This window comes from Protopterus annectens, chromosome 1.part2 (assembly GCF_019279795.1).
Source record: "Protopterus annectens isolate FY-2018-M chromosome 1.part2, PAN1.0, whole genome shotgun sequence".
NCBI lineage: Eukaryota > Metazoa > Chordata > Ceratodontiformes > Protopteridae > Protopterus > Protopterus annectens.
Window position 1 is genome coordinate 661169920 of NC_056727.1, and position 12433 is coordinate 661182352.

At 38.6% G+C, this 12433-nt stretch overlaps 1 protein-coding gene across 1 annotated transcript in view; it reads right to left on the reverse strand.

Moving 5' to 3' along the window:
• LOC122790656 (solute carrier family 22 member 6-B-like) overlaps positions 1 to 12433 on the reverse strand; it is a 496093-nt gene that overhangs the window by 108891 nt on the left and 374769 nt on the right. The window contains exon 7 of the mRNA XM_044058184.1: positions 4159 to 4370. Coding sequence (XP_043914119.1) covers positions 4159 to 4370 — 212 coding nt within the window. The remainder of the gene's footprint in view (positions 1 to 4158; positions 4371 to 12433) is intronic.

Sequence of the window (12433 nt, forward strand, 5' to 3'; positions counted from 1 at the left end):
GGAAGGCCCTGTTATGAACAAGTGCATGATTTCACAGGTGCCCCAGAAGCAATTTCAAATTAACTGACATTCTTACTGTCACACAATATACAGACAGATAAAGAAGATAGTGGCAGATACAGATCATAAAGGGCATCAGCAGCAAGCTGCTCAACTGCCCAGAGGACATCAAGAACAGATAGAAGGAGTACTTCAAGAAGCGTTCAAATGCTGACAACCCCCCAGAAAGCTGTCCTGCCACATATATAGCCAAAGGAGAATGGAGAACCCATTTTAGAAGATGTACAAAGTACTCTAATGAGGACAAAAAAGGGAAAGCAGCGTGTTCAGATGAAGTCATGACAGATATGATCAAGATGTTGGCTGCATTAGGGAAGAAATGATTCCTGAGAGTACTAAATGAAATGTAGAGAAAGAGGCATAACTCAGATAACTGGCAAATAAGTACAGACAAGATATTCCCAACTGTGGGTAGTAGACAGGTATCAAACTCCTTTCACTTTGCATGAAACTGTTAGAGAAGTTGAGTGATAAATGTCTATGCAGAGTACTAGAAAGTAAGACGGGAGGTCAGTAGTCTGAATTTAGGTCAGGATACAACAGAATCAGTACAATGATTGCAGTGAGTCAGATATTTATTTACTTTGATAAGTGAGAGGGCTGATTTGACCAATATAGTAGCCCTTTTCAGGAATGGACCAGGGAGAAAAGCTTCACAAATTAGGCAACCGAACAACACAGGAAATGAAGCATAAACAAATAACCTTAATAAATGCAATTAAACACTTGGTGAATAGTGTGCTAACAATTTAGGAAAATGTATATAACAAAGTGGAACAAAATACATTCAATAGTTATAAAAAAGAGATATATAAGATAGCAGTAACTGACAATACAGGTTAAATGAATACATGTTGGGAAATATTAAAAGTCTCTGGTTAGTTTTGTGTAAAAGTAGAACTGGAAAAGTAATTTAGAAAATGAAAAGTATTTATGATTTTAGAAAAGAAAATATTTATTATCTGAAAGACAAAATTGTAAAGCAATACATTTAGTGTTAGAAATGTGGAATTTGACTCATTACTGTGTACAATTTCATGTATTTGTTAAGAAAAAATTGTGTGTTCAGTTCACTTTTGATATGATAAGGTGTAGCATTCCCTAGTTCAGTAACATAAACTGATTACAATGAATCACCAGAATAGTTGTTGGTCTTTGTAATGGACAGATATTTTTATTGTGATCTTAATGGTCTAAGATGTTCATATTGATGGACAAGTCCTTATAATTCCGGCTATTTGTTTGGTTTGCATATAAAAAGATGGGCAAGTTTAAGATATGTAAAAGTGAGATTATTGTGAAAATCAAAGCTAGTTAGTTTTTGCTGTGCTTGACAGTTATGAGATTGATTAGGATTTGCAAACTTGATAATTTTGTTTTAAGCTTCCTCCAGTTTGTTTTATCAGGTTGAATAGTACAGGACTAGAATAAAGGAAGGTAGGTAGAAGAGGAGCTCTAACAGTTATGAGACATGCATGCTCTGTTAAATAGGGTTTAGCGCTATATACCATACCTAGTTTTCTATGTGTTTTGGAGCCTGCACAGTCAACATGCTAATCAAATTTTAGGTTATGACCAGTTTTACCTCCTAACAATTTGGTTGTGTTACCTATTCTATTACAGTGTTTGCAACAGATAGGATTTTGATGGGGTCTTCTGTCTGTGATAATGGAGTATTTGAGAAGAGGTTGATTGTACTTTTTTATTTACTAATAGCTATTTATAAAGGTATTCTTCCATCTTTTGAAGGGATTAGGGTCTAGTAATTTGCAATTGATTTAACGATTTTGCTGAGCAAATGACAGTAGATTCTGCTGCACAGTGTATTAAAATGGAGTGTGACAGTCCTTTGTACATTTTGTTAGTGAACATATCAAATAGCAAAGGGATGAGAACTGAACTTTGTAAAACTACAGCTCAGATAAATTTAAAGGATGAGTCTGTTTGTTGCCATTGGACTGCTTGTGATTTTTCTGAAGGTAAGTTTGAAACCACTGAGTAGTAGTTTTACTGATATTTAGGGAGGCTAGTCTATGAGGTATATTTCCTGAGATGCAGAATCAAAAGCTTTGGAAAAATCAAAGAATACAGAAACATTTTTCTTTCTTGATTTATTGATGAGACAGTGAAGAAGAAATTTGGAGGTAAGGAAAAAGTCCAAATTCGAATTTCTAGACTTGGAGAAAACAATTGGTAAGGTCTCAAGAAAGCTGATGTGGGCAGGCCTGTGATAGTTTGAACTCTTGGAAACATTGATTGAATTAGTGCAGGCTATGTACAAGGACCCAGTAATGCAAGTGTGAACAGTATTCAAACATATAGAGAGGTTTCCATTGGGAGAGGGTTCATATCCAGGTTCAGCTCTGAACCCATTCTTCTTCATACTTATGATGGGCAACATCAGCAAGCAGGGTGGAATGGACAAACCAATCAATCTTTTGTATACAATGGGACTTGAAAGCATACTTTGAATAGGAATTTCAGCAAATGACAAGGAACTGCAATGCGATACTGAAAACACATGGGAGGAAGCTGAATACAGACAAGACAGTGGTCATGGCAAGCAAATGAGATAAATCTGAAGAAACTGACAATTGGGATAGAAAGGGAAATAGTGGAACAGGTTAACAAGTTAAAATATCTGGGGTGTGTTTTTCAGGATGAAAGAAGTCTTAATGAGGAGATCAGAGCTATAATCCAATGTGCTGCAGCTAATTGGCACAAAGTGGTATATGAAGAAGAATGCTAAAGATGCTGAAAAGTAAGGTGTACAAAACAGTGATATGGCCAGTGCTAGGGTAAGGCACAGACATTTGGTGAGTAAGAGAAGATGAGGAAGCTCAAGGTGACTGAGATGAAATGCCGGGATGTGTATTAGGATGTACAATGTGGGCTGTTTAAAGGAATTAGGACATTAGGTCAAAAGCCAAAGTAGCTCCAGTTGCACAGAAGGTCAAGTAAAGGAAATTATAGTGGTTTAGTCACAAGTGCAGGAAAGCAGGGGATGATCTGGTAAAGCAGATTTGGAAGAGACAAAAACAAGGCAAGAAGAAATGAGGACATCCAGCCAAGAGATGGGTGTCTTGCACGAGAAAAGACCTGTAATAAACAGGCATGAATGTCAAACAAGGTATGAAACTGGTTCTGAATTGAGAAAGGTGGCAACAATTGACATGACAACTTGATCCTGTTCAAAATGGGGTATGTGATAATGATGATTATAACATAATATGTCTCTCAGCCTTCTATCTGATCAAGAAAAGTCAAAATGAATGGGGATACACATGCCCAAAATCAGGGATAGATTTTTAAATATTGCACTTATAAACAGTTAGACGGTTGCTAGAATAACAGGTTTTCCATTATCCTCTTTTTTCCCTCAAAGATATGAAGTCTGAAACTCAAAAAAATCTGTCATTATTTAGTGACATAAATTCTCTGAGATTTGTCAGAAATCCACAAGTTTTATGAGGAAAAGACTAAAATATGATACAAAACTCTGAACTGATGAGAGGTATCATGGAGATTATAAAACTTTAACAAATCTATGGAAGATGCAAGTTGCAGTATGTTAATTAACCAGTGTTATACAATCATACCTTTCACCCTCTTAGAGTAAGAAATCTAAACCAAGCCTAAAATAAAGCAAAGACCAAAAATAGGGACAGATTTTAAATATTGCTCTTATAAACTTAGACAGTTACTAGAATAACAGGATTTGTGTTAGCATGCATTTTCTGAAGGATATGAAACATGAAACTCAAATGAATGTGATTATTGACTTCAATACATAGTGATTTGCTAGAAAACTACACATTTTATGAGTATCAGACCAAAAATATTAGACATAAATGTGGGCATTCTGTGAAAATCTGGTCAGTTGAGAGGGACACTGCAAGTGACAACTGTGGGCTCAATACCCAGGTATATTTGACATGCAGGTTAACACTTTGTTGCTGCAAGCTTTAGAATTGTTCTATAACTCGTAATACACATATTTAAGTTATCTGTTTTCATCCCTCAATGCTCCGCTTCATCCACACAAGTCTGAGATGATCCAACATATATTGTTTGTAATGTTTATGCATATTCACTTACCTTCAGGAACGGCAAGTATAAGCAAACATGCCAGCCCACCTAAAGCAAGGAACACAGTCTGAGTCATTCTTCTGGAGTAGGGGAGGCAAAAGGTGATGATAGTATGAGCTGGGATCTCCACAAACCCAAAAATGAGTTGTGTTAAGTAGATGTTTATTCCAAATTCAGAAACGCCTAAAGAGAGGCCATAATACACAAGCACATTCACAAACCTGTGGAAAATAATGGGAAAAAAGAGGCAAGATATGTTTAGCTAGCAGTGTACCACTACAATAGGTTTCATAAACAATTTCTGCCATCTGGTAAGTGGCAGTGTTAGTTTCCTGGCAATGATATATTTTAATTATTGTGGTTTCAAAAGAGAATGTACTGGAACAAGAAAGGACACTGAGTATTTATTTGAGTTATATCTCACTACTCTTTTTTTGTTGTTCTTTTTCATAGTCCCACACCTACCAGCCACCAAGCCCCTTCCATGACCATTCATGTTCACACCCTATCACTGAGTTAAGAGCTGCCATCCAATTATCCATGAGGAATTTTTTGTGTTTCAGACTACGATCCCTTGTCTGGCAGATTATGTGAATGTACTTTTCAGATCTGAGGCATTCTTTGTCGTATGGTCCTACACATGTGCAATAAAGCTGCTGCATAGCTGCAGCTTGGCAGAGCAAATCACATGTCCCAAGAAAATGTGGTAGATGCCACATACCTCTGTGCACAGTAGGGGCTAATACTGCAACAAGCTGGCCTACCTCACACCCCTGAGGAAGGGGAAGCTAGCATTGGCCAGTTATTGTCACCTTCCCTTGTCAGCTGCTCCTGGGCCCAGTTCATTTGTCAATTCCATATCATCTTGGACACAGTCAGAGCTTTATCACTGCACCAAGAAGACAATAAAATAGATACTGTTCTTAACATGCTGTCAGTCCATCATGGGATGGTAGAAACTCAGGAGTTATTTCAAACAATAAGACCATACAACTTAAAATGTACCTCATACCAGCCATAAAATTTGGTAAGACAAAGCAACAAATATTTTCTTTTAACATTTGAATTTTCTCATTACTAGAAGAACTTTATGACATCATGAAAATTCATTAAATGATGCTGAACACACATGGCCAGTGGCCAGTTAAGAGTGAATAAATGTTACTAGGCTGTCTGAATGAGAGTAAGGGTCTTTTTCTTTACGGAATGATATGGGAACACAAGGAAAAGGTGGCACAGTGGCACAGCGGATAGTGTTGTTGCCTCAAAGCAAAAGGTCCCCCTATTCGATTCTCAGCTGGGGTGCCATCTGTGTGCAGTCTGCATGTCCTCACTGTATTCACATGGGTTTCCTCTGGGTGCTCTGGTTTCCTCCCACATTCTAAAGGTATGCAGTAGGTGGACTGGACACTAAATTGGCCATAGGTATGAGTGTACATGTGACTGTGTGATATGGAAGAACATGTGCAGCAGGGCTAGCCACCTGGCAGTGTAAACCATGGCTCTAGATTGTCATTATTGAAGTGCCACCCTGACTCCATATGGGAAAAGGGGGTGATGGATGGATAGATGGATGGATGGATATGGAAAAACAGGGAACATTACAGAATTATTTGCGATCACATAGTTTGCAAGTGGGAGATAATTAAACTAAAATTCAGGTCCCCAGTTTTCCTGTCTAATATAATAACCATTGTGTTATGCATCCTAGTTATATAGTAGGATGATTAAGATAAGAAACAAGGAAATGGAAGAAAGGCAATGAGAAATGAAAAGGACAATATTACAGCAAGAGCTGTGTGATATTAAGGCAAGTGGATCTAAGCTGTTTGTGCTATCTCTATAAAATGTTAGTAAGGCTGGAAACCCTTAGAGGAGGCCTATTTTTGGAGTTATCTTTGGTCTCTTACAACTATCAGCTACTCCAAGGTACCCTCATTGATCACTAGAACCTTAGATCCCTCCTACCTCTCCTGCACTTGCTTCAAAGGCATCCTAGGCTGAGTCATCCTGCTGCTGAGGAAGTGGTTTTATCTATTTTCCTCCCTGTGAATGTACATGTGCATGCCTAGCAGTACCCTAGGGGTGGGGTGTGTAATGGACATCAGTGCTGAACAGGCCCTCAGTACCACAAGGAGCTGACATCAGCAGGGTACCCTGCCCACCCTGAGACACCACCACCTGGTTGTTTCCCTGGTCTCGACCTGAGAAATAAAGCCATGTGAGTGTGTTCCAAGCATGCATGTTCCAAGCGTGGATGCACCAAGCATACATGCCACCTTCCTCCCCTAGGATCAGCAAGGCCATTCTTCCTGTCTGTGCCATCAAGTGCCCAAATCACTATTCAAACTCAACTCACCTGGGGAGGTGTAAGGACTTTATCCTTCCATGCCACTAGCACAGACTGGAGAAATTGGAGGAGAGGAAGATAAGGTGAAGATGGAGAGAGTAAAACATGGGAAGTTAAGAAGACAAGGAGAAGAAATGAGCTCATTCTTAATGAGTGAATGGTTATCCAGTGATATGGTAAGAGGAACAGCATGCAACCTGTGGCAACATTACTTACCCATTACAAATTACAGGGGCAGATATGGTGGAGTCTGTCACTTGCCTTAGGCTAGAGGAGGTGAATATGATCAGAAGCACAAGGGAACAAGAGGACACCTTGCAGGACATGTTATCAGATAATGCCACATGCAGTGAGACCTGTAAGATGCATATAGTAAAGAGTTAGTATTCTGGAGCTAGAGTGACAAAGAAATTCAATTGAAATCCTGGAGGTCTTGATAGTGATAAGACAATGGATGAATGAATGAGTTACTAAGTTCACTCATCCATTAATTCATTCATTATTTTTTGTTAATTGGTTTGGTGAACTGCTTAGAGACCTGGTCATAATGACAATGCAAAGAGAACATGTAATAAAATAAAGAATGAACAAATGCAGTGAGTAAAATGTACACACTAGGTAGCCAACTGTACAAAAATCAGAAAAATATTTAAAAAGTTAGACTCTAAACAAAGGTAAAAATGTAAACAGTTAAAGTCAGCAAGCTTACATATAGAGAATGATCCATTTTGTGTATTCTATTATGAATAAAAACAAAACTTGCCAATTCTTTTATCTGGAAAGACTGGCCATGAAAACAGAACACTGTACATGATGGCTATTACTGAAAGCTGATTATAATAAAGAAGACAATAATGATTAAGATTTCTTTATAACTGAAAGGTGTGCTAACATTTTGCTGCCATGAAAAAAGGCTCAAAGTTAGGCATGATGTATGCACATTAGCCTTGAGAACTGGCATTAGAAATCTCTGAAATGCTGTAATGACTCTACAGTGGCTTATATCAGGGTAGTAATAGAACAGTAAAGTTAGTGCCCCTGACCACACATAATTAGAAAGGAGGAGTGTCTGGCTCTGTAGCATGTGGGTAAAGCTCTGACTATGACCCAAATGACATGATCTTATTTAGTAGGATGGGAAGCTAGGACAGCCAGGCAGGACTGGGTGGAAATAAGTGACATTAATCTGTGTGCCAAATGGGGTGGGGGTGTGGGCAGTTTGCCTGCTAACCATCGCCCTTAGAGGAATGTAAGGATGTCCCAGCATACGAGCATCTTTCTGGTCAAACTGATGCTATGCTGCAGTTAAGCCGGGCATGCTAGCCACGGACAGTGATGTGCATGCAACAGTTGCACTGTGATGGCCACTGTAGTGTGTGGCTAGATGGGATTGGGAGGGGGATCCTCTTGCCTAACAAACTGTCCCACTTAACTATTTCTCTCTCTTATTCAGAAAAGAATGAATGGATTGATTAGATTCTCATTTTATTCAGAGAAGGAATGGGTCAAAGGACTCTTACTGTGGTTATGGAATGAATAGGCCTGGCTTTCACTCAGTACAAAAAGCAGATTTTTTTTTTATTTTATTAATTTGTTACCCAGACAAGCCCACTGGACACAAATGTCCCTTTTCAGAGGTGATACAAGAGCTCTATTTGGTTTAGTGACTGGCTCAAAGTCAGTAAGTAGTCAAAAAATAGCAGCTACCACCACTTAGGAAGAGACAGTTTAATCATTCAACACAATAAAAACAAACATAAAATGAAGTAAAACTGCAGAGATGAGCGCTTTCGGGCTGTGCCCTTCATCAGATAAAATGCTCAAATTTAAAACATTCTTTTAAAGGGACTGACAACCAATCAAGACTCAATACTGAACCCGCCTTTTTTCAAAGCAGGTTTCAATGGAATGACATCATTGAGACCTGGATGCCTGTGTGCTCTAAGTTCTACTATCCATTTAGCCTCTTCATACTCAGTGTCATTCACCACATCCCCACCTCTGATGCCTTTCACTACATTCCAGATGACCTGAAACTTAAAATAATGTCCCTCATGATTTAATATGTGTCTATATAGGGCATTGTGTTCATTCTGTACCCTGATTGCTGATAAATGGTTGAGTATCCTGTTTTTAAGCATGCAATTTGTTTTGCCTACATAGTAGCAACTGCATAGTTGGCACATAGCAAGATAAACCACATTCATGGTCCTGCAACTAGCTCTAGCATTGAAGTAATATGTCTTGCCAGTGACAGGAAGTGTAAAGTTGGTATCTTTATTTATATATCTACACACCTTGCAGGACCCACTGATTTGGTTCCTTTACTCACTTCAACCTGTCTGTTGTCCTTCCTACCCTCATGACTCAATAAATCTTTAAAATTCTTCTTCCTACTGAGACTGAAACTTGGCTCCTCTCCAAACACCTTCCTAATTTTCTCATCCGATAACAAAATCTTCCAGTTTCATCAAATTATGTTGCATACCCCATGAATGTTATTGCTATATGTAAACATAAGTCTCATGTTGCTACTTTGTTTCAAATTGCTGTTGGCCACAGTCCTCCCTGCCTCCTGTTTAAACCATGGACACATTTTACCTCCCCTATCTCTCTTTGTACGTGTAATCTGTTGCACTTTCCTTTTGTTTAACCCCTTGCTATAAAGTTACCTTAAAAACATGTAAAAATTGTTGTCCTCTATACATAATCTAGATACTCTCCCTAGCTGTCCAGTAACAATGTTGTCAAATATGAACCTTGGATGCATGCTATCCTGTGACAGCAAACTGTTCTTCCAACACTCTTTTCTATACAGGGTGGTCTTGAACCCCCCTTCCTCCTGAATTACCCTGACATCCAGGAAAATCTATCTATGTCCTGAAAAATACTGTAGAGAACCTGAGGAATGTGGTGATTGATTCTAAATATTGGATGAAATCAGTTAACTCTTTTTCTTCCCCCTCCCACAACAAAAAGTTGTCATCCACAAAACACCTGTATAGGCGTAATTTGCCCCTCCATTTGTTATGGGTCCCCATTACATGATGCCTCTCCCAGTAAGACAGAACCAAGTTTGCATATGTATTGGCACAGGGAGTGCCCATTGCTACTCCTTGTGTCTGTCGGTTGCACATGTAGGGGTAGCAATGAATACCCTCTGTGCCTCTCTGGTGTGGTTATGAATGTACGGAGAAATAGAATGTTTCCATTTTGCAGCATATTGTCTCTCAGATAGGTGGATTTTGAACAACTTGAGAGATGGAGTAGATAGTCCAATGTTAAGAATTTGGGAAAGGAGGAGTGTGTGACAGATAGTATTAAAGGCCTTAGATAAGTCCAAAAATAGAGTACAGCCAATCTTCCTTGAGTCACAGTCTTTATTGACTAAGTCCATAAGATGTTAGGGCAGTTGAGGTACTATGGCCTGGTATGAAACCATGCTGAGTTTTAGAAAGGATTTGATTGTTGAGAAGAAAATATAGAAGTTGTGTGTGTGCACATTTTTCTAGGAGTTTTGAGATTGGGGATAGAATAGCTACAGGGAAGACTTTGGAAATATCAGTTGAAGTACCCCCTTTTTGAGAGGTAGCACGTATGCTTTTTTCCAAAAATTGTGAACATAGGATTCTTGGATGGATCTGTTTATGAGTATGCTAATGATGTAGGTAATAGCTTCTGTAAAGACTTTTAAATACTCTGTGGGTAACCCATCTGCTGCAGTGGAATTTGGTTTTAGCTTTAGAAGTATTCTTTTTATGGTTGTGGTTGGGGCAGTAGTGAGTGTGAGTTCAGGCAAGGAACTGGTGGTAGTTAAGTTTGTATGAGTGGTTGGAGGGGACTGAGAGGATTTTCACCTAGAATGTTTATAGTGGGGAGTGGAAACTGTGGCTGTGTGTGTTGAAGGGGAGTAGATTGGCCAGGAGTGTTTGTTGTACGGACAGGTTGTAAGATATTGGCTGTAATATTTGTTATGGTGTCTATGAAGTAGGAGGTAAAGAGACTTGCTATATGATCAGGTGTTTGTCAGGTTGGGGCCAAGTGTTACTTTTTGACCCTAGGTTTAGGAAGGTACCAGTGGAGGACCAGAATTGTTTTGGGTTATGTTTGTGTTTTTCTTTTTGAAGCTTTAAGTAGTAATCTTTTTTGTCTTTATTTACAAGTTTTTTTTTTACCTGGTTGTGAAGCTGTTTGAACTGTAGTAAATCAGAACTGTTTTTATGTTTATGCCATAGCTTCCAGGTTTTATCTCTAGTTAACATCAGCTTCTTAGTAGATTTGGTTAGCCATGGAGCATGATTTGCCTTTACTCTTTTTATTTGGGGGGGGGGGGGCAAGGCTGTCCAATATTTTTAAAACAGTAGCGCTGAAATAGTGTAGAGCATCATCTAGGGAGAGAGTTTTTAGGTTATTCCAGTTGATACTTTTCAGGATGTGGTTGAATTTGTGTGGGCTGAAGTTGGATAGGTTCCTAACATGATTGAAGTGATGTTTTTTGTGAAAGGAGGAGTAGTTTGAGTTAACAAAGGCAGGAAAGTGATCACTTGATGTATTTGGGAGGGTACCAGCTGGTGAAATTTTTGTGGGGTCGGCAAATAGGATCCAGTGTAAGATGTCCCCTTCATTAGTTTTGTTATTGTATCTGGTACAGGTGGAGATAAGTTGGGTGAAGTTGTACAGGTTAATATTGGAGGATGGAACTTTTTAACTAATGTTAGCCCAGTTAATATTCACATCGCCTAGTTTTATAGTTTAATTTTTTTTTATTTTGTGGGAGGCCCAATATAATATTTCTTCAAAAGTTGGTATTTTATTACCAGGGCAAATGTAGAGGACAATAATACAAAGATTTTTAGAGTCATTTATTTCTTGGAGAGATACCAGGATTTTTGCATTAGAGAATTGGGGAATGTGACCTGTATATGGGAGTAAGTTAAAAGTATTAGGGAATAGGATGGCAACGTCACCTTTTTTTTGTTCTATCTATTCTAATTGCACTGTAGTTGGGTGGGAGGAATTCTGAGTCTGTTATATTTGATTTTAACCAGGTCTCAATAGCGGCATGGATATTTGTTTTATTCTGAGCTAACCAGGCATGCAGGTCAGTTATTTTGTTGCAGATGCTTTGAAAGTTTATGGTGATTAAGTGTAATGATTTAAAGCAATTGGTGAGGTTGCTTTCAATAGGGGTAGTGGTGACAATAGGACCTGAGTTGGGATGGATATCACCACATTGGATTAATGTCAAGAAATCTGATGAAAGGTGGTTTGTGCAAGTAGGGAGTTAGAGTTGGTAAAGTGCAGTAGAAGGCAGAGGGTATGGCTTGAATAGAGAGTAGAATAGTTTTTGGAGAGAAAAATGAATTTTGGAGCAGAGTAGTGGAGTTTTATGGTACAGGCTAGGCTGTATTTCTGAGTAGCTTTTGGACGGGGAGTAAAGGAGGGTGGTTTCAGATGACTGTATAGTGAATATTAATGTGGAGTCATACCAGCTAAGGCTCTGCTTTACATCTCTTCTGAGAGCAGCACCAGAAGAATGCAGTACCCCTTTCCAATGCTTGCCCTACTGTGTCAGTTGTGGAAAATAAATTAAATGCTCCTGTTGGCATAAAACCCATAACCTTATGATATTCTTAGTATCAAAAACAAATGCATTACCTTTTGAGTCATTCATCAGCACTGCATACACAGAAGACAGTGAACTGTTGTCACAGTGTTTCTCCACTACTTTTGGATCAGTTCTATTGGTATGTGAAATGCCTACTAAATTACATTAAAGGAGGCTTTAGCAAGTCAGCCAAGACTGAGGAAACATTAATATACAATGAGTGCTATGCGACAAGAATAAGATAGTACTTTAAGACCTGCTGTTATTCTTATATAACAGTTATGATAAGCCAACATGAGAATGGAGAAAGAAGATTTTGCTAACAT